The sequence below is a fragment of the Silurus aristotelis genome (genome assembly GCF_946808225.1).
Source record: "Silurus aristotelis genome assembly, chromosome: 8".
Classification (NCBI taxonomy): Eukaryota; Metazoa; Chordata; class Actinopteri; order Siluriformes; family Siluridae; genus Silurus; species Silurus aristotelis.
The window spans coordinates 72,501-95,447 of record NC_139581.1 but is presented as its reverse complement, the minus strand read 5'-3'; the positions used below and the strand labels follow the sequence as shown (position 1 = coordinate 95,447).

The 22,947-nt window shown below is 41.4% G+C and overlaps 3 protein-coding genes and 1 long non-coding RNA gene across 13 annotated transcripts in view; 2 read left to right on the top strand and 2 right to left on the bottom strand.

The window, feature by feature from the left end:
• The window catches only part of LOC310729596 (uncharacterized protein), a 39,647-nt gene that overhangs the window by 3,874 nt on the left and 12,826 nt on the right, over window positions 1-22,947 (bottom strand). Inside the window, exons 2-5 of the mRNA XM_083547988.1 lie at window positions 19,228-19,380; window positions 18,880-18,924; window positions 18,629-18,697; window positions 5,337-5,369 (exon numbers count right to left, since the gene is read on the bottom strand). Coding sequence (XP_083404114.1) covers window positions 5,337-5,369; window positions 18,629-18,697; window positions 18,880-18,924; window positions 19,228-19,380 — 300 coding nt within the window. The remainder of the gene's footprint in view (window positions 1-5,336; window positions 5,370-18,628; window positions 18,698-18,879; window positions 18,925-19,227; window positions 19,381-22,947) is intronic.
• Window positions 27-5,330, bottom strand: LOC310729714 (uncharacterized protein). Its single transcript, XM_083548192.1, has 5 exons — window positions 4,329-5,330; window positions 3,523-3,626; window positions 2,651-3,463; window positions 2,121-2,566; window positions 27-171 (listed from the first exon to the last, which is right to left on the bottom strand). Exon 1 carries the CDS (start codon window positions 5,079-5,081, stop codon window positions 4,557-4,559), a length of 525 nt encoding a protein of 174 aa, XP_083404318.1. The 5' UTR covers window positions 5,082-5,330; the 3' UTR covers window positions 27-171; window positions 2,121-2,566; window positions 2,651-3,463; window positions 3,523-3,626; window positions 4,329-4,556.
• LOC310729725 lies at window positions 5,389-7,345 on the top strand. 10 transcript variants are annotated; one of them, XR_014534614.1, is made up of 5 exons: window positions 5,389-6,144; window positions 6,285-6,345; window positions 6,477-6,613; window positions 6,680-7,042; window positions 7,093-7,345. It is a non-coding gene; the product is annotated as an uncharacterized lncRNA (long non-coding RNA). The 10 variants fall into 10 exon arrangements; XR_014534615.1 differs by lacking the exons at window positions 6,285-6,345; window positions 7,093-7,345 and adding an exon at window positions 6,408-6,459 and having other exon boundaries at window positions 5,389-6,070; window positions 6,496-6,613; window positions 6,680-7,083; XR_014534616.1 differs by lacking the exons at window positions 6,285-6,345; window positions 7,093-7,345 and adding an exon at window positions 6,408-6,470 and having other exon boundaries at window positions 5,389-6,070; window positions 6,510-6,613; window positions 6,680-7,083.
• Window positions 9,801-11,175, top strand: LOC310730066 (uncharacterized protein; the record flags this gene model as incomplete). Its single annotated transcript, XM_083548819.1, has 2 exons — window positions 9,801-10,352; window positions 10,529-11,175. The coding sequence occupies 2 exons, from the start codon at window positions 9,801-9,803 to the stop codon at window positions 10,541-10,543; spliced, it is 567 nt and encodes a 188-aa protein (XP_083404945.1). The 3' UTR covers window positions 10,544-11,175.

The following is a 22,947-nucleotide window of genomic DNA, read 5'->3' as shown; positions in this document are numbered from 1 at the left end:
AAATCATGGACTGATGTTTGGATTACTTTCGTTTCACAAGTTTTTATTAATAAACACATGAAAAAAAAATGGAGAAATGACAATCAGAGAAGATCAGACGGAATCAGGTATCATACACGTCTCAAACTTTAATTACAATAAGTTCAGCATCAACACCGAAACTCTCCTAATCTACACAAACACACACACACACACACACACACACACACACACACACACACACACACACACACCCTTTATTCCTATACTTATTTATAACACACACACACACACACACACACACACACACACACACACACACCCTTTATTCCTATACTTATTTATAACACACACACACACACACACACACACACCCTTTATTCCTATACTTATTTATAACACACACACACACACACACCCTTTATTCCTATACTTATTTATAACACACACACACACACACACACACACACACACACACACACACACACCCTTTATTCCTATACTTATTTATAACACACACACACACACACACACACACACACACACACACACACACACCCTTTATTCCTATACTTATTTATAACACACACACACACACACACACCCTTTATTCCTATACTTATTTATAACACACACACACACACACACACACACACACACACCCTTTATTCCTATACTTATTTATAACACACACACACACACACACACACACCCTTTATTCCTATACTTATTTATAACACACACACACACACACACACACACACACACACACACACACACACACACACACACACACCCTTTATTCCTATACTTATTTATAACACACACACACACACACACACACACACACACACACACACACACACACACACACACACACCCTTTATTCCTATACTTATTTATAACACACACACACACACACACACACACACACACACACACACACACACACCTCCCCTTTATTCCTATACTTATTATTTATAACACACACACACACACCCTTTATTCCTATACTTATTTATAACACACACACACACACACACACACACACACACACACACCCTTTATTCCTATACTTACTATTTATAACACACACACACACACACACACACACACACACACACACCTTCCCTTTATTCATATACTTATTATTTATAACACAAACACACACACACACACACCCTTTATTCCTATACTTATTTATAACACACACACACACACACACACACACACACACACACACACACACACACACACACACACCCTTTATTCCTATACTTACTATTTATAACACACACACACACACACACACACACACACACACACACACCCTTTATTCCTATACTTATTTATAACACACACACACACACACACACACACACACCCTTTATTCCTATACTTATTTATAACACACACACACACACACACACACACACACACACACACACACACACACCCCCTTTATTCCTATACTTACTATTTATAACACACACACACACACACACACACACCCTTTATTCCTATACTTATTTATAACACACACACACACACACACACACACACACACACACACACACACACACACACACCCTTTATTCCTATACTTACTATTTATAACACACACACACACACACACACACACACACACACACACACACACACACACACACACACACACACCCTTTATTCCTATACTTACTATTTATAACACACACACACACACACACACACACACACCCTTTATTCCTATACTTACTATTTATAACACACACACACCCTTTATTCCTATACTTATTATTTATAACACACACACACACCCTTTATTCCTATACTTATTATTTATAACACACACACACACACACACACACACACACACACACACACACACACACACACACACACACACACACACACACACCCTTTATTCCTATACTTATTATTTAGAACACACACACACACACACACCCTTTATTCCTATACTTACTATTTATAACACACACACACCCTTTATTCCTATACTTACTATTTATAACATACACACACACACACACACACACACACACACACCCTTTATTCCTATACTTACTATTTATAACACACACACACCCTTTATTCCTATACTTATTATTTATAACACTAACACACACACACACACACACACACACACACACACACACCCTTTATTCATATACATATTATTTATAACACACACACACACACACACACACACACACACACACACCCCCTTTATTCATATACTTATTTATAACACACACACACACACACACACACACACACACAATCACACACACCCTTTATTTATATACTTATTATTTATAACACACACACACACACACACACCCTTTATTCATATACATATTATTTATAACACACACACACACACACACACACACACACACCCTTTATTCATATACATATTATTTATAACACACACACACACACACACACACACACACACACACACACACACACACCCTTTATTCATATACTTATTTATAACACACACACACACACACACACACACACACACACACACACACAATCACACACACCCTTTATTCATATACTTATTATTTATAACACACACACACACACACACACACACACACACACACACACACCCTTTATTCATATACTTATTATTTATAACACACACACACACACACACACACACAATCACACACACCCTTTATTCATATACTTATTATTTATAACACACACACACACACACACACACACACACACACACACACACACACACACACACCCTTTATTCATATACTTATTTATAACACACACACACACACACACAATCACACACACCCTTTATTCATATACTTATTATTTATAACACACACACACACACACCCTTTATTCCTATACTTACTATTTATAACACACACACACACACACACACACACACACACACACACACCTTTTATTAATTTACTTATTATTTATAACACACACACACACACACACACAATCACACACACCCTTTATTCATATACTTATTATTTATAACACACACACACACACACACACACACACACACACACACACACACACCCTTTATTCATATACTTATTATTTATAACACACACACACACACACACACACACACACACACACACACACACACACACACACACACACCCTTTATTCATATACTTATTATTTATAACACACACACACACACACACACACACACACACACACACACACACCCTTTATTCATATACTTATTTATAACACACACACACACACACACACACACACACACACACACACCCTTTATTCATATACTTATTATTTATAACACACACACACACACACACACACAATCACACACACCCTTTATTCATATACTTATTATTTATAACACACACACACACACACACACACACACACACACACACACACACACACACACACACAATCACACACACCCTTTATTCATATACTTATTATTTATAACACACACACACACACACACACACACACACACACACACACACACACACACACACACACACACACACACCCTTTATTCATATACTTATTATTTATAACACACACACACACACACACACACACACACACACACACACACACACACACACACCCTTTATTCATATACTTATTTATAACACACACACACACACACACACACACACACACACACACACACACACACACAATCACACACACCCTTTATTCATATACTTATTATTTATAACACACACACACACACACACACACACACACACACACACAATCACACACCCTTTATTCATATACTTATTATTTATAACACACACACACACCCTTTATTCCTATACTTACTATTTATAACACACACACACACACACACACACACACACACAATCACACACACCCTTTATTCATATACTTATTATTTATAACACACACACACACACACACACACACACACACACACACACACACACACACACACCCTTTATTCATATACTTATTATTTATAACACACACACACACACACACACACACACACACACACACCCTTTATTCATATACTTATTTATAACACACACACACACACACACACACACACACACACACACACACACACACACACACACACAATCACACACACCCTTTATTCATATACTTATTATTTATAACACACACACACACCCTTTATTCCTATACTTACTATTTATAACACACACACACACACACACACACACACACACCTTTTATTAATTTACTTATTTTTTATAACACACACACACACACACACACACACCTTTTATTAATTTACTTATTTTTTATAACACACACACAGAGAAATAAAACTCACGAGTAAATGATCAGACTGAAACGTGTCTCTGAATAAAAGAATGTAACTGTTCAGGTCTGTAATTTTTTTTTTGTCAAATTGGGACTTAAAGATTTCATTTATTTTGTAAAAATGTTCTTCTGCACCATAAACCTGGTAGATGATCCAGAATTAAACAAAGGTTCTTACAGCATATCACCACCACTACAATCTTCCTCTCGTTTGTGACGTCTCACTGCTTCTTTTTGGGCTTTTTAGCTTCTTTTCCATCTTTCTCAGGTTTTCTCTCCCAGATATCAGCACCTTTATCAAGAACTTTTTCATTTGTTTCCTTCTTCCCCTCTTCCTGTGTTTGTATCTTCTCTGCCCTTTTCTCTCGCTCCTGTTTCTCTCTCCTGATCCTCTCCATAGCTTTTTCCACATCATCTCTCTCTAGCCTTTCTCCTTCTTCCCGGAGTCGAGCCTCAGCTCTCTCCCAGGCTTTACGCTCAGTCTCCCCTCTGATCTTTTCCAGGACCTTCTCCTCCTCCTCCCTGGCCATGATGCTCCTCACCTCTGCCAGTGCCATCTTGGCGATCTTTCTGGCCTCCACCCTCTCGTGGATGATGGTGAGCTGCTCTTTAAGAGCTTCTCTCAGTTTCAGACCAGCATATTTGGTGTGAGAAGGTTGTTCTAAGAGGGAGAGGTTTACTGATGATATAATGTTACAGCTGAGAGGTTCAACTCTACACCGCAGATCATTCACACACCAGATCATCGTTTTGTTCCATATAAAAACCACAAACCATGCAGAGCATCACATCTGCCACAGAACACCGCATCTGGATCCCTGTATCATTAGTTTCATAACACTGCATACAGCAGGTTAAAAAAACACACCCATACCCTCACCACCACATCTGTACACATCAGCAGCACAAACACTCAGAGTTGAAACACACTGTTAGGCAGCATCCAAACTCTCACCATGCAGATCCTAATTTCACACCAAACACGGTTTCAGATAAAATACCTATTTTCTTTGACAGATCTCCAGGTGTGTCCTCTGGTACAAGATGAAACACACACACACAGTAAATAACCTTGTCAGTAAACACACGTCCTGAACACACACACACACACACACACACACACACACACACGCTCCTACACAGCCACATGTATTACAAACATTAACAGCTTCTATGCTAAATAAAATGAAGCTCCTGATCCTGAGATCAGCAACACAATGAGGCAGAAAGTTTATTTTTTATATCATTTATATACTGATGAAATTGACATAACCCACAACATGGTGTCGCCTGAGGGTGTGTGTGTGTGTGTGTATATATACACCTGCACATTCAGGTGTAGAGAAATATCATTATAATGATTACTGAACACTGGAGTGTGTCGGTCAGATTCTCTCTCAATTATACAGAAATCTGCTGCAGGAAGCTTTCATCACTACAGCATTTTTATCTTTATTACCAATACTAATAATAATATTATTTATATTATGAAAAGGCTGATAAAAATTTTTTTTCATGTGAAGTAAAAGGCTAAATTCCTGTTGCCATTGAGCTGCAGCTGAAATGTCGGATTTAAGATTTTATTAACAGACAGTGACGAAAAGAAATCAGTCATCCAACGCAGTGTTTAATATGTGGTGGTGGAGTGTGTAGTGTGGTGGAGAAGGAAGAGGAGTGTGTGGTGGTGGTGGTGGTAGAGGGGTGTGTGGTGGTGGAGAAGGAGTGTGTAGTGGTGGTGGAGAAGGAAAAGGAGTGTTTATTGGTGTAGGAGGAGGAGTGTGTGGTGGTGGTGGTGGTGGAGAAGGAGGGGTGTGTGGTGGTGAAGAAGTGTGGTGGTGGCGGTGGAGGAGGAGTGTGTGGCGGTGGAGGAGGGGTGTGTGGTGGCAGAGGAGGAGGAGTGTGTGGTGGCGGAGGAGAAGGAGGAATGTATGGCAGTGGAGGAGGAGGAGTGTAGTGGTGGTAGTGGGGGAGGAATGTGTAGAGGTGGAAGTGGAGTGTGTGGTGGTGGTGGTGGAGGAGAAGAAGAAGTGTGTGGTGGTGGTGGAGAGGAAGGGGTGGTGGTGGTGGTGGAGAGGGAGGGGTGTGTGGTGGAGGAGGAGTGTGTGGTGGAAGAGAAGGAGGAGTGTTTAGTGGCGGTGGAGGAGAAGGAGGAGTGTGTAGTGGTGGTGGAGGAGAAGGAGGAGTGTGCGGTGGTGGAGGAGGAGTGTGTAGCGGTGGTGGAGAAGGAGGAGTGTGTAGAGGTGGAGGAGGAGGATTGTAGTGGTGGTGGAGGAGGTGTGTGTGGTGGTGGTGGAGTGTGTAGTGGTGGTGGAGAAGGAAAGGTGTGGTGGTGGTAGAGAAGGAGTGTGTGGTGGTGGTGGAGGAGGAGTGTGTGGTGGTGGTGGAGGAGGAGGCAGCGTGTGTAGAGGTGGAGGGTGTAGTGTGGTGGAGAAGGAAGAGGAGTGTTTAGTGGTGTAGGAGGAGGAGTGTTTGGTGGTGGAGAAGGAGGAGTGTGTGGTGGTGGAGAAGGAGGAGGAGTGTGTAGTGGTGGTGGAGGCGTGTGTGGTGGTAGTGGAGAAGGAGTGTGTAGAGGAGGAGTGTGTAGTGTGGTGGAGAAGGAAGAGGAGTGCTTAGTGGTGTAGGAGGAGGAGTGTGTGGTGGTGGTGGTGGAGAAGGAGGGATGTGTGGTGGTGGTGGAGGAGTGTGTAGTGGTGGTGGTAGTGGAGGAGTGTGTAGTGGTGGTGGAGGAGGACGGGTGTGGTGGTGGTGGAGGAGGAGGGGTGTGGTGGTGGTGGTGAAGGAGGAGTGTGTGGTGGTGGAGGAGGAGTGTGTGGTAAAGGAGGAGGGGTGTGTAGTGGTGGAGAAGGTGAGTTCTCCACACTCTCTGAGGTAAAGTTTGGTGTTCCACAAGGATCTGTCTTAGGCCCTCTGCTTTTCTCTTTATATCTGCTGCCTCTTGGTGAAATCATTCATAAACATGGGATTCGCTTCCATTGCTATGCTGATGATACACAGCTGTATATTTCAGCAAAGCCAGATGAGCAAGATCTTAACAGCTTAACAATGTTGAGGAGTGTGTAAAGGACATTAGACAGTGGATGCTTGATAACTTCCTTCTGCTCAACTCAGATAAGACAGAAGTACTTTTACTAATCACCCAAATGAGGACGAGGATGGGTTCCCCTTTTGAGTCTAGTTCCTCTCAAGGTTTTTTCCTCATTACATCTAAGGAAGCTTGCTCATCAGGGATAAATGCACACCATTCACCTTAACTTTTGACTTCTGTAAAGCTGCTTTGAGACAATGTCTGTTGTGAAAAGCGCTATAGAAATAAACTTGACTTGACTTGACTTAGGACCACATGCAGCTAGAAGCAAACTTTCTGATTCTGTAGCATCTCTGGATGGTGTTTCTGTCTCAGTGTGTACAGCAGTCAAAGACCTTGGTGTGATTATTGACGCGAGTCTTTCCTTTATGTCTCACTTAAAGAATATCACCAGGATCTCCTTCTTTCACTTTAGAAATATTGCTAAAATTAGAAATATGATGTCGTTACAGGATGCAGAAAAACTAGTTGATGCTTTTGTAACATCTAGATTAGACTACTGTAACGCTTTACTGTCTGGGTGTTGGAGTAAGTGCAGAAATAAGCTTCAGTTAGTTCAGAATGCAGCAGCAAGAGTCCTCAATAGATCTAGAAAATATGATCCCATCAGCCCTGTTTTAATCATCTACACTGCTCCCAATTACATCTCACACTGATTATAAAATACTACTACTGACGTATAAAGCACTTAACGCTTTCACGCCGCAGTATCTGAGTGAACTTCTGTACCAGGATGATCCTCCACACCTACTTAGATCAAAAGGTGCAGGCTATTTGTTGGTACCTCAAATAATGAAGACTCCAGCAGGGGGCAGATGTTTCTCTTATAAACCCCACAGCTATGGAACAACCTTCCAATCAGTGTTCGGGACTCGGACACAGTCTCAGTGTTCAAGTCGAGGCTGAACACATATTTATTTAGTGGAGTGTTTAGTCAGTAGGTGTTTGTGAGGTAAAGGAGCAGATCTGGAGGGATCATGGATATCAAGTGTTTGGTGAACTGGGATATTTGGATGCTGTCGTCTCCTCACTCTCACATGTTCACTCAGGTTTGTTGATGGTGGTGTGGTGACGTCTCTTATCCCAGAGATCCTCATGTCTGTGTTTCCTTCTGCTTCTCCCTTTTAGTTCTGCTGCTACAGTGAGTCTTGTTCCTACTTTCACCCTGATCACACTGTACAGTGTCTCTCAACCAAGATGGCGGCACGAGTACATCGCGAGGCTTAGGGTCTCTCCAGAATCTGCCATTTTCCTGAACGACTACCACCCTGTAGCACTGACATCCATTATCATGAAGTGCTTTGAGCGGCTGGTCCTGGCACACCTGAAGGACTCTCTGGCATCCACATTGGACTCTCACCAGTTCGCCTACCGCAGCAATAGGAGCACAGAAGATGCAGTTTCCATGGCACTACACTAAACACTTACGCACGTATGCTGTTTGTTGAATTCAACTCAGCATTCAACACCATCATTCCATCCAAGTTAATAGCCACAATTGTAGATCTGGGCATTAACACCTCCACTTGCAACTGGATTATGGACTTTCTGACCAACAGACCCCAGCAGGTTCAATCAGGCTCCATCTGCGCCAACACCATCACACTCAGCACTGGTATACCACAGGGCTGTGTGCTGAGCCCCTTCCTCTACTCCCTTTTCACCTCCGACTGCAGGCCTGTAAATAGATCTAACTCCATCATCGCGTTTGCAGATGACACTACCGTGATTGGTCTCATCACCAACAATGATGAGACTGCCTACAGGGAAGAGATCCAGCACCTAGCCACATGGTGCAATGACAATAACTTGCTCCGTAACACCTCCAAGAGAAAGGAGCTCATTGTGGACTCCAGGAAAGAGACAAGAGGCACACATGACATCACCCACATCAATTGGATGGCTGTTGAGCGCGTCTCCAGTTTCAAGTTCCTGGGGATCCACATCTCGGTGGACCTGTCCTGGACTACCAACACCTCCAGCCTGGTCAAGAAGGCTCACCAGCGCCTCTTTTTTCCTGAGGACACTAGGGAAAAAAATCAGCTTTCCGCTGATATCCTGGTGAACTTCTACCGCTGTGCAATAGAAATCATCCTGACCAGCTGTGTTTGTATTTCTCTCGCCGTTTTCAAATAAACTTTACTATTGATCTATTCTTTTTTTTTCTCTTTTAATAATTAAAAAATAGTTTTTGTCTTCCTGACTTGTGCCTGTAGTCAGTTAACTCGACTATCACTAGTGTTGACTATATTCATTGCCTCTCACTCTTTCATATCTTTGTATCTTAACTCCGTTCGTGATTATAAGCACTATGCCGGCTGTGTGTCTGCCTTTGAGCACAGGCGAGGACTCGTTCGAGTTGCAAATGGTGGAGTTGGAGATGGAGGCTTTGGAGAAACAAATTCGCGAGCTACATGCGAAGCATGCCCAGCTGCGAGAGCGGAAAGCGGCACTGGAAACATCCCGGGTGGACGCTCACTTCTCCCAGGTAAATTCCCGGGTTGAATCTAATGCTCCCAGCACCTCAACGCGGCCCGCCCAGGTATCGTTCACTCCGGCACCGGTGCACCACGGACCCTGGATGCTGCAGCGGCGAAAGACACAAGCCATGCCTTGGTCGAGGACGTCTCCCCCGCCTCCACTACGGGCCTTCGAGATTTCGACCGAGAACCGCTTCACCCCTCTCCGCGAGACAGAACACAATTCCGTGATTCTCGGAGATTCCATCGTCCGGCATGTCCGCGCTACCGGAGCTAAAGGTAAGGTGCACACTCGCTGTTTTCCTGGTGCTCGTGTTCTCGATGTCGCTGCGCAGGTACCCATGATCCTGAACGAGAACTTCGGAGCTGTTATGCACCATGCCGGAACGAACGACACCAGGCTGAGGCAAACGGAGATCTTAAAGAGGGACTTCAGGATCCTGGTGGAGACGGTACGCAGCACATCACCCACAACGAGGATCATAGTGTCAGGACCTCTTCCCAATTACCAGCGAGGGGGTAAGAAGTTTAGTAGACTTTTAGCACTAAATGAATGGTTACAGTCATGGTGTCGAGAGCACAAACTTCTCTTTGTTAATAACTGGAACTGTTTCGGGGAGCGTCCTAGGTTCTTCCGCCCTGATGGCCTGCACCCCAGCAGAGTTGGAGCAGCAGTGCTATCAGATAACATCTCTAGGATACTTCACACCATCTGACTGGTAAGACATCAGGAAATCTTCAACTATAAGAACACGCATACAACAGACCAAATAGTTACAAGTTCACACACAGCCCAGTTTATAGAAACCGTATCTATTCCTCGGGTAGTAAAACCAAGAATTACATACACAAGATCCAGAAATAATCTTATTGCAGTTAAAACTGAAAAATGCCAGATAAACAAACACAACAAAGTTCTAAAGTTCGGTCTTTTAAACATTAGATCACTTGCACCCAAAGCACTGATTGTAAATGAGATGATCACAGAGAATAATCTCTCAGCACTCTGTCTCACTGAGACCTGGATTAAACCAGGTGATTATATGGGTCTAAACGAGTCGACACCGTCAGGATATGTTTATAAGCATGAGCCCCGTCAGACTGGTCGTGGGGGGGGTGTAGGAACCATTTATAGTGCTTCTCTTAATGTTAGTCAGAGATTAGGATTCAGCTTTAAATCATTTGAAGTGCTCGTTCTTAAAATTGTACTTTCAGACATGCATAGAAAACTCGCTCTGGTCACCGTGTACAGACCCCCAGGACCCTACGCTGATTTTCTTCATGAGTTTGCTTGTTTTCTCTCAGACCTCTTGATCAGCTTTGATAAAGTGCTGCTTGTAGGAGATTTTATTATTCATGTAGATGATGTAAACGATGCCCTAGGATTATCATTTGTCGATTTACTAAACTCTTTTGGAGTTAAACAAAACGTCACCAGACCAACCCACCGTTTTAACCACACACTAGACTTAATAATATCCCACGGAGCAGACGTCACCGATATAGATATTTTACCTCAGAGTGATGACATCACAGACCATTATCTCCTACTGTACACACTACCGGTAGAGCAGATTAACCGTGTTTCACCACGGTATCGACTTGGTAGGACTATTGTTCCAACCACTAAGGACAGATTCATAAATAACCTGCCTGATTTATCTCAGTTTCACCCTAAACCCATAACTGATAATAATCTTGATGAAATAACTAACAACATAGACCTTATCCTCACTAGCACATTAGACACTGTTGCCCCCATCCGGTTAAAAAAGGTTCGAGAACAAGCACCTGCACCTTGGTATAATAGTCATACGCATGCCCTAAAGAGAACAACACGTAATCTGGAGAGAAAATGGAGGAAAACTAAATTGGAGGTATTTAGAATTGCGTATAAAGACAGTATGCTTAGCTACAGACAGGCGCTAAAAGCTGCTAGAGCTAAACACCTGAGCAAACTCATAGAAAATAACAAAAACAATCCCAGGTTCCTTTTCAGTACAGTCGCTAAATTAACAACAAATCAGGGATCTGAAAAATGTGTTCCATCACAGTTTAGTAGTGAAGACTTTATGAATTTCTTCACTGAAAAAATAGATAACATTAGAAAAACAATTGTGGCAGTTCAACCTCTGAGACCATCTCCTGAGACAGTCTTACCTTCAACTCCACAACTACACTGTTTTACATGTACAGGACAGGAAGAGCTGCATGATGTTATTACCAAAGCTTAAACAACATGTCAGTTAGATCCAATTCCAACAAATCTACTGAAGGAAGTGTTATATACAGCTGGTGAGTCTCTTCTCAATATTATTACTCCTCACTATCGTTAGGTCACGTCCCTAAATCCCTCAAGTTAGCAGTTATTAAGCCCCTCATTAAGAAACCTAATCTGGATCCAAGCACGCTATCGAATTACAGACCAATTTCAAATCTCCCATTTATGTCTAAGATTTTAGAAAAGATTGTCGCTGCCCAGTTCTGTTCCTACTTACAAGAGAACAATATCTTTGAAGAGTTTCAGTCAGGTTTCAGGCTCCATCATAGCACAGAAACTGCTCTAGTTAAAATCACTAATGACCTGTTTTTAGCCTCAGACAAAGGCTTCATCTCGCGGTTAGTTTTACTAGATCTTAGTGCTGCATTCGACACTATAGATCATGATCTTCTCCTAGATCGCTTACAGAATTACATCGGCATTCAGGGACAGGCATTAAGCTAGTTTAAATCCTACCTGTGCGATCGTTACCATTTCGTAGATTTAAATGGAGAGCTATCCAGGCTAATGCTAGTGAAATATGGCGTGCCACAAGGTTCAGTTCTAGGACCCCTGCTCTTCACAATATACATGCTTCCGTTAGGAAATATTATTAGAAGGCATGGAATTAGCTTCCATTGTTATGCTGATGATACCCAGCTATATCTCTCATCTAAACAGGCGATACACTCAATTAATATATAACTGAGTGTGTTAAGGAAATAAGAGATTGGATGACCCATAACTTTCTACGATTAAATTCTGATAAGACGGAGATTTTGCTCATTGGCCCAAAAACCAGTACACAGAAACTTCAGCATCTCAGCCTGCATTTAGACGGTTGTTCTGTAACTACTAGTTCAACGGTAAAAGACCTGGGAGTTATTTTAGACAGCAACTTGTCTTTCAAATATCACATCAATCAAGTTACAAAAACAGCCTTCTTTCACCTTAGAAATATTTCTAAGCTAAGAAATATGTTATCTATATCTGATGCAGAGAAGCTCGTCCATGCGTTTATGACCTCCAGAATAGACTACTGTAATGCATTACTAGGTGGATGTCCTGCATCATTAATAAACAAGCTTCAGTTAGTTCAGAATGCAGCAGCAAGAGTTCTTACTAGGTCAAGAAAATACGATCATATAACCCCAATCTTATCGTCCCTACATTGGCTTCCTATTAAGTTTCGAATAGACTACAAACTACTGCTACTCACTTATAAAGCACTAAATGGTTTATCTCCATGTATCTATCCAGTCTTTTAACACGCTACAATCCGTCACGCTCCCTGAGATCTCAAAACTCTGGACTTCTAGTAGTTCCTAGAATAGCAAAGTCCACTAAAGGTGGTAGAGCATTTTCACATTTAGCTCCTAAACTCTGGAATAGTCTTCCTGACAGTGTTCGGGGTTCAGACACACTCACCCAGTTTAAGTGCAGATTAAAGACGTATGTTTTTAGCGAGTTCTACACATAACACACATCACACACATCACATCATAACCTTGTGCTCCAGAACATCTGATCACATCACATTATCAACTTGTGCTGTTAATATCATGAACAGCAGCTACGCTAATTCCTCTCCACTGCTTCTCTTTCTCTCCCCATCCCAAGGCTTCCTAAGGTTGCTCCAGCTCCAGTCACGTCCCACCTCGTGAAGATTATGGACCTTAAAGAAGTAGATGTCGAACTCACAAACATCCTGAACCATCTAGAGACGTACCAGTGCCATTTGGATCCCGCTACATCTGTGGAGTTTCGACATTGGACCTCCTGGAGTGTTTAAAGGCTCTGGCATGGAGAAGCTGATGCTGGATCTGTGATGATCACAAATGTTGAGCTCAGTAGCTCCTACTTTTATACCAAAGACTGCAGAAAGAACATCACTTATAATCTTATACTCCAGTACTCATGTTAGTTCTCACTCTCCAGTGTTCTGTATTGTTGAAAGATTTATGATCAAACTCTTGATGTCACCCAAATGAGGATGGGTTCCACTTTTGAGTCTGGTTCCTCTCAAGGTTTCTTCCTCATATCATCTAAGGGAGTTTTTCCTTGCCACAGTTGCCACGGCTGCTCATCAGGGATAAACACACACCATTCACCTTCACTGTTGATTTCTGTAAAGCTGCTTTGAGACAATGTGTGTTGTGAAAAGCGCAATACAAATAAACTTGACTTGACTGTGTCACAGTCTGGTATGGGAGCTGCTCTGTTGCCGAGCAAAAGGCGCTGCAGCGGGTAGTGAAAACCGCCCAGCGCATCACAGGGACTCCACTTCCAGTCATGGAGGACATCCAGAAGAAACGCTGTCTGCGTCGAGCTCGCAGCATTCTTAAGGACTCCTCTCATCCCGCCCATAGCCTGTTTTCTCTTCTGCCCTCCTCTCTTTACTGAACTCCGCCCCTCACTGATCCGACTTCCCTTCATACACTGCTACCCCCCCCCCCCCCCCTTGCACTAATGGACTGTTTACAAGTAAACCTTATGCTCATATGCACTAACAACTGTTTATTCACAGTACCAACTGTTTACATATGCATCTTGCACTAAAACACTTCATCGTATATATCTACCTGATTTCTGTATATAGTAATAGCCATATTATGTTCATAGCACATACACATCTGTAAAATTCTGTTTATAGTAATAGCCATCTGTATATTATGTTCATAGTACATACACATCTGTAGATTACTCCTATAATACCATTTTATTTAATATATGTAATTTATGTAAACACAAATCTAAACTGCATTTCGTTGCCTTTTACTTGTACATGTGTACAAAGTTTAATCTAATCTAATCTAATCTCTCTCTTTCTCTCTCTCTCGAGTTAAACATGCTCCTGAAGTTCCAGTGATCACTGTTCCTGCTCCTCTCCTTGGATTTGCCCACTTCGTCCTGGTCTTCCTCTGGATGGTGTTCTCTTTGATTGGAGGCAAGATGTTTCTCATTTACGGTCTGGAGATCCATGAAATTCGGGAGTAAGGACGGGAGCTTTAAGGATTAAGGACTGTAGTCCAGACACATTTTCACCAGTTTTTACAAACACAACATTTTTTCGAGCTCTTAGTTGAAGGAGCAGCCCGCACTATGGTACATGGGGGAGATGCCAATGGGGGAAGCACGCCTGCATCTCCTCCATGTATCATAGAGAGCAGCTGCTCCTTCCATGTACACCGAGCAGATTGCGTAACGGCGCTATCCGGTAAAATGAAAGGTGGCGGAATCTGCTTCTACATCAACGAACGTTGGTGTACAGATGTCACAGTGCTGAATAAATACTGCAGCTCAAACTCAGAATCACTGTTCACAAACTGTAAACCGTTTTATCCACATTCATTCTGACCGGAGTTTACACCGCAGGCCAACGTGAGTGATGCACTGCAAAACCTGGCTAACCAAATATCTGGATTCTCTTTTTATTATCCTTATAGACTTTAGCAGTGCAAAACTAACACTTGAACTTCCGAAATACAGGCAGCATATTAATTGTCCCACAAGAGAAAAGAGGATCACTGCTACACCGTTCTTAAGCACGCAAACAGCCTTGGGGAACTCAGATCACTGCTTGGTTCATCTTATTCCAACATACAGGCAGAAATTTATATCTGCTAAGACTGTAGTCAAAACGGTGAAGAGATGGACCAGTGAGGCAAAGCAGGAACTACAAGACTGCTGTGACTGCTCTGATTGGAGTGTCTTTGAGGCTGGAACTGACTGCCTGGATGAACTGACTGACACTGTCAGTTTTTGTGAAGACGTGTGTGCCACCAAAACCTTTCAGAAATGTAGTAACAACAAGCCATAGTTCACAGCCAAACTAAAAAAAAAACTGCCTACAGAGGGGAGGACAAGGCACTGTACAAGCAGGCCAGGAATATATTAACAAATGAGATCAGAATAGCCAAAAGAAGCTACTCTGAAAGCTGAAAAGCAGGTTTTTTAGCTAACAATCCTGCATCAGTGTGGAAAGGCCTGCAAGATCCCACCCCTCCCTACTGAAGTAAACAAATTCGAGAACAATATCTACACACCTCTCATCAAACCCAGTTCACTGTCTGCCCCAGCACACCTCTGGGAACCCCTCTAACAACTTCCAGCACTCAAGTTGCGCTCACGATCTGTGAAGAGGATGTGTATCGACTCTTTCAGAGACAGAAGACAAGGAAAGCTCCCAGCCCAGACTGTGTCTCTCCCTCCTGTCTCAAAGCATCTGCTGACCAACTGGCTCCTATCTTCACCTACATATATCTTCAACAGATCACTGGAGCTGTGTGAGGTCCCCTCCTGCTTTAAAGTCTCCACAATTACCCAGGAAACCCTCCATTACTGGACTGAATGACTACAGGCCTGCCACCTTGACTGCCCAGTGACATATAGCTGGATTCTGTTTGTCATTCGTGCCTTTGGAGGAGTGTTTGGTGGTGGAGGGGGAGGAGGAGTGTTTGGTGGTGGAGGGGGAGGAGGAGTGTTTGGTGGTGGTGGTGGTGGCAGAGGAGGAGGGCTTGGTGATGGAGTTCAGCAGGTCATAAGAATGTTGTCTTTCCTTGAACTACTTTTAGAACACAAATTCCATGGATCTGAGACTGAGGTCTGTAACAACAATTAATGACCTTTACCGCTGATATCAAAGTGTAGATCTGAGAGAAGCAGGAAGTGAGAGAGAGAGAGAGAGAGAGAGAGAGAGAGAGAGAGAGAGAGAGAGAGAGAGAGATAAAAACCTATTGCAGGTTGAAAGTCAGTTATTGCTCTGAAGCTTGTTAGTGATGACCCAATCAGATTAGAGTAAAACCGACACTCACGTGATTACAGTCACATACAGAGCCACAGTGATGCGCTGACATGCTGAAAAAGAACCGTGTGTGTGTGTGTGTGTGTGTGTGTGTGTGTGTGTGTGTGTGTGTGTGTGTGTGTGGAGGTCAGCTAATTTTTTGAGGCAACTTACAGAGCAGAAATAAGATACAGTTCCTCTGTACAGTGGACTTGAACATCGGCATATCTGCTATGGCGTTAATCAGCTTCTCACTACTGTATATAGAAAATCATGTATCTTTGCTGAGAAACGAGTCAGGTGGAGTAAATTAAGGTTACATCAAGGTCATGCTGATGAAGTTGAAGGAGTTCTGCTGAGAATGCAATAAATACAGAGCGATAAGATCATGAACTTCTAGAGATAGTGACATTATTGTAATATATAAGTGGTAAATATCAGCACAACCCTAAAAACCCTGAAGATTCAATCATATTGGAGAAAGTGCTGCAGAAGCTGTGTTTTATACACACACCTTATTTACATAGAAAACAAATCAAGAGTTTTTCAAGTGGAAATAAAATGTCCTTTTTCACGAAAGAGAAAATCCGAGATGGAGACTAAAATCTCCTCCAGTAAAACGTGTGAGAGGAATAGGATATAAATCACTGGTTCTGAAGTCCTAAAATCACGCAGGTCTTTTGACCCTGAACTCCTTCAGTCTGAGACGTGCCGGAAACGTCGTCTGTTGCAGCTTCAGACTCCTCCTCCTCGAGCGTTTCAAACGGACTCATAACATCATAGAGGAATGTGAAGAAGCCTTGAAACCAGTCAGAACCTTCTTCTGCTAAAATATCGAGCACTTCTTCAAGGGATTCTGACCTTTCTGTATTGCCGTCTCGAGTCAATCCTAATCACACGTGGAACAGGGAAAGAGGGGGAGAGAGAAACAGGGGACACAGTGGTGGAGCAGGAAGATGGAAGAACAGAGGGAAAGGAAGTTACAGGTGAGGTTTAGTAGGAGATTGAAGCTGAAGGACTGAAAGTAATAAAGTAAAGCAATAGGTCATGCAGAGACACGACAGCTGTGCAGTAACTTCACTGTAAACACCACTACAGACCGCTTTAGACTTCTGATAGGGCGTGGCCACACGGGGGTGGGGGGGGGGGGGGGGTTTGTGTCTAGATAAAGGGCATGTTTTTATCAGGAGTGTGGTCACCAGGGGTGTGTCTACATCATGGGGGCGTGTCTATGAAGCTGTGCTTCTGGTCACATGACAGCTAATGTGAGCATTGTGTTTATCAGATTTATGCATGTGAAGAGCACTTCTGTGGTACATCACACTTTTACCCATACTCCCCTCGAAGACGCACGCGCACGCACAAACACACACGCAGCCGCACACACGCTCGCGCACACGCACACTGTGTAGTACAGAAATATAAAGCGGTTCTGAGTGTTACTGCAGATACACTACATTCTGATAATTATTCATTCAAAAGTATTTAGTTAATGCACACACACACACACACACACAACTACACTTACACACACCTACCTTTTCATGCACATTCAGTTTGTAATTTGCAGTGAAATTAAATAAACCGAACATCAGCCATGCAACAGAAACTAAAAGCTGATAAATACTATGTAATACACTGTGTATTAAATACTGTGAAATATGTGAATAAGTTTGTGTACCCACCCAGCAGAACCTTAGCATCTTCCACATCAAAGTCTCCATCACCATCAGCATCATACAAGGAGAGTTTACCTGGTGAATTTCATTCATCATTTCAATCTTTCATTCCGTTATTTCTACATCACATACTTCTTATTCTGACGTTAGATATGAAAATAAATATTCACACCGCATGGTGACTGGAAGAACTGTTCCTAATAAATTGGCCCATGAAATAGTTTATGATTCCTATAATCTTTTATTTAAAATCATACCTTGTAAAATCTCTGAAATATTAAAGCGCAAGTTCTTCGCCTTTGCTGCATGAAAGATTTTAACCAGAATACACACACACGCGCACACACACACACACACACACACACATTTTAGAAAATAAGTAAAAATTGTTAAATAGTGAAAGTGAAATGTACACCGGCTGACAGTTAAAAGATGTTATGTTCAGTAGATATCATTAATGCAGATGTTTGTTGTGAAGGTAAACGCACACACGCACACACACACACACACACACAACGTGAGGAAGTGTTCATGTACAATATTTTGTTTAATAATCAATTCTCCTGTAGATAAACACTGCAAACTGTGAGAGATGATAAACTCACCGAGCACTCCCTGATAATCCACCAGGTCGAAGTAAACCACAGCAACTGAGCTCCAGACGCCCAGAAGAGCCAGAACCATGAACCAGGTGAGGAATGAAGCTCCGCTCACAGCTCCGCCCCTTTTCCCATTTTTATTCATCTGTGGTTTGGCATCTAAACAACAGAACAGGATTATAACAATTAGATACACCTTTGTGTGTGTGTGTGTGTGTGTGTGTGTGTGTGTGTGTAAACACATCTGCCTGCTCATTAAGGTTAAAGTAATAACCAAAGATTTATTTACACACACACACACACGAGAGTTGATCAGGACGGTTCACTTGAACACTGCTTCAGTAAATCAGATCCAAGCAAAACTTAAACACAAATAATCTCCTGCCAGAAAAACGTCTCACTGAACCTGAGGTAGTCCAAGCTGAAGATCAGAGTGGAGCTGAAAAGGTTAGTGTTATAAATATAAATGTACACACACACACACACACACACACACACACCAGAGAGAGAATGAACAGGTGCTGAGTCTCTTTTCCTCTAGGTCACATACACAGTGTGTGTTAGATTGTTATTATGGCATGCTATTATAGTTTGTGTGTGTGTGAGAAAATTAACATGTCTGATATCAGCATTACTGCAACACACTCCTGTACCAACCTCAACACCGTAAATGTTAAATTAAAGCTACAACATAGATTTAGAAACAGAGGTTTTAACACACACACACACACACACACACACACACACACACACCTCACATCAGGGCGTTTTCTCTCAGCAGACTCCTCTGACTTGCTCATTGCAGATAATTAAACTTATACATCTTAAATGTATTTATTTCTGTAACCCTGATTTGTGACAGCGATATATATATATATATAGATATAGATAGCTGTGTGTGTGTGTGTGTGTGTGTGTGTGTGTACATATAAATAATATCTGATCCTACACTTTTTTTTTTTCCTCTTAATTTTCTACACATTTTCATGGTCACTACTCGAGTTGATGCAACTCACAGCTCAGAGAATAAATAAATAATAAATAAATAGGAATCTTCAGGTCTGATCTGAGCAGCTTCATCTCTTTGTAAACATCTCAATCTTGTTCCAAAACACTCAGTTTTTGCTTTACCTTCTTCATGCAGCTCCTTCACCTCAGTCTTTGGCTCACCCATTGCTCCACAAGTCTCAGCTCGAACTAGACAACCTTTTGTTCCAAAACAATTCATCATGGAACCCTAATAGCCCTTTACTTATTTTTAGATCAGCAGTGAACCAGTGACGGTGTAGCTGAGTGTGTGTAGTGTTTTTTTACTCTCCAATCAATTGGGGCATTCAGATAAAGTTCTAACAAGCAGTTATATAGAAATCACACTATAGAATACTATAGAAATGATCAGTCATGCGTGTGTGAGGGTGAAGCCCTCTCCTGGTCCAGGTCATATCGGAATAATTGTTATCAGTTTGTAAACGTTAGATGTAAATAGAAACATCTCTAGATGTGAACAGAATGCAGAGGATGTCAGAAAAGCTCTTTACACTTAACTCCAGGAAAGCTGCTGGTCCTAAGAACATACCTGCCTGAGTACTGCTAGCTCACACTGCTACCCAGATTCAGTACATCGACTCACGTCTAACACAAACCTTCCAAAATCCCTGTTTATATCAAAACCATGACTGCTCTCAGCCCTTCACACACTTCACACTCAGCATGATTTTTTTCTGAAATCACCAGCAGACTCCACCAGGCTGTAACAATTCCTCCAGTAAATTCAGTAATTCAATTACAAAAGTTCAGTAAGTCCATTTAGTCTTCATTCACACGTATAAAGAACATCTTCATTTTTATCACCACATTATCTGTGTAAAGCTGCTCTGAGACAATGTTCATTATTAAAAGCTCAATACAAATAAACAGGAATTTAATTTAATTGAATTTACTAGGGGTGGGAGAAAAAAAATCGATTCACCAAACTATCGTGATTCTTTTTAAAACGATTTTGAGATGGATTTGTTTACCTCAGAATCGATATACATTTCATTATTTTACTTTTCCGGAGAGGTGGTGGGAAGACGTTACCGCTTTTTTAAAGGGTTTATTTTGTTGTTGTCTGTATTAGATGATGTCGTATCTGTTTTAAACTTTTCTATTATCTTTATTAAGCAAACAAAAATCACAATTTAAACAATAAATCGCAATAGCTACAGAATCGCAATATGTGTTGAATCACCACAAAAGTATCGGGATAGTATTGAATTGCCAGATTAGTGAATCGTCCCAGCCCTAGAATTTAGTCCATTTAACTACACACTGAGCACTGCGTTTCCCCACGGACCATTATTACTGACGCACCACCCACTAAAATCTGGAGCACTCTGGACAGAGAACACAGAAGACACTGCAGAATGAAAAATGGAGGAACGGAGAGAAAACAGCGGAGGAGAAGATTCAGGTTTAAGTAAAAAGTTTCCAAAGTTTGGGACGATTTCAGACACCAGCACAGAGTGTGTTTTCCATTTTTACAGTACATTTTGATGTAATTTGGCAATTTAATGCACTAAATAGGTTTTAGTTTTCACAGATATTTTTGTAGGCAATTTCAGCAATAACAATTGTTATTTTGTTAAAAAGGAAATAAATTACCTGCTTATGTAAGAGACCCGTCTTATTTTCTCTTGAATATTTAGTATATTTAATAAAGAAAAAGTACTTCAGTAGAATACTGAAAATAATCAATAGCAACAGCTCTACTTCTTTTCAGACTTCTGTTCCCCAACTTTCACCAAGAAGCAGCAAAAACTGCACACACACACTTTAGTTTCTGTAGAATTTTACTACTGAACTGAACTTCCTGCTACGTTTCTCACAGCAGACAGATAACTGATCTCCTACTCACACTGTCCTGACTACCTACTGTTCTCTCTGTGTGTGTGTGTGTGTGTTACAATTTAAACTCAGCTAACAAACTTATTTATTTCCACTTTAATCCTCACACTATCTATCTATCTATATATCTATATATATATATAAATAAATATATGTTAGAGGTGTAACAGTACACAAAATTCACAGTTCGGTTTGATTTTGGTACGGTTAGTTTTATTAATGCAGTTTATTATTATTAACATTTGTAAACATCAAACGTTTACGCTTTTGAAACTATTTTGAATAAAATGCCTGCTTAAAAAAATTTTATATATATAAAATAATATTTTATAAAAAATAAAAATAAAATAAATGAAATTAATTCACACAATTATATTGATAAAATTTTGTAATCAAAGAAATTGGCAGAAATTAAATTGATTAAATTAAATTTGTTAGACCATTTGTGTAATACAGATGTGTATGTAAGTGTGTTTGTGTGTTTTATGTTTAATTTTCTAAAGATCTGATCTACTTAACTGTTCTATTGATTTCAGCAGAATTTAACAAATGTCTTCCTTCCATCCTTCATTCATTCACTCACTCCCTCGACATGTGGAATTGTCAGGATTTTCTTCCTTTACGTGAAATTCTTGAAGCTGAACATGAAACACGAAACAATCCACTTCCTGGTTAGCAGCTAATGCTAGCGCTATGGATTCTTCAGCGTTTTCAGGTACTGTGCTTCCCCAAAAATAAGACAGGGTTATATTGATTTTTGCTTCAAAAGACGCGGTAGGGTTTATTTTCAGGGGGTGTTTTATATTTTCATGTAAAACAATCTACTAGTACATTTCACCG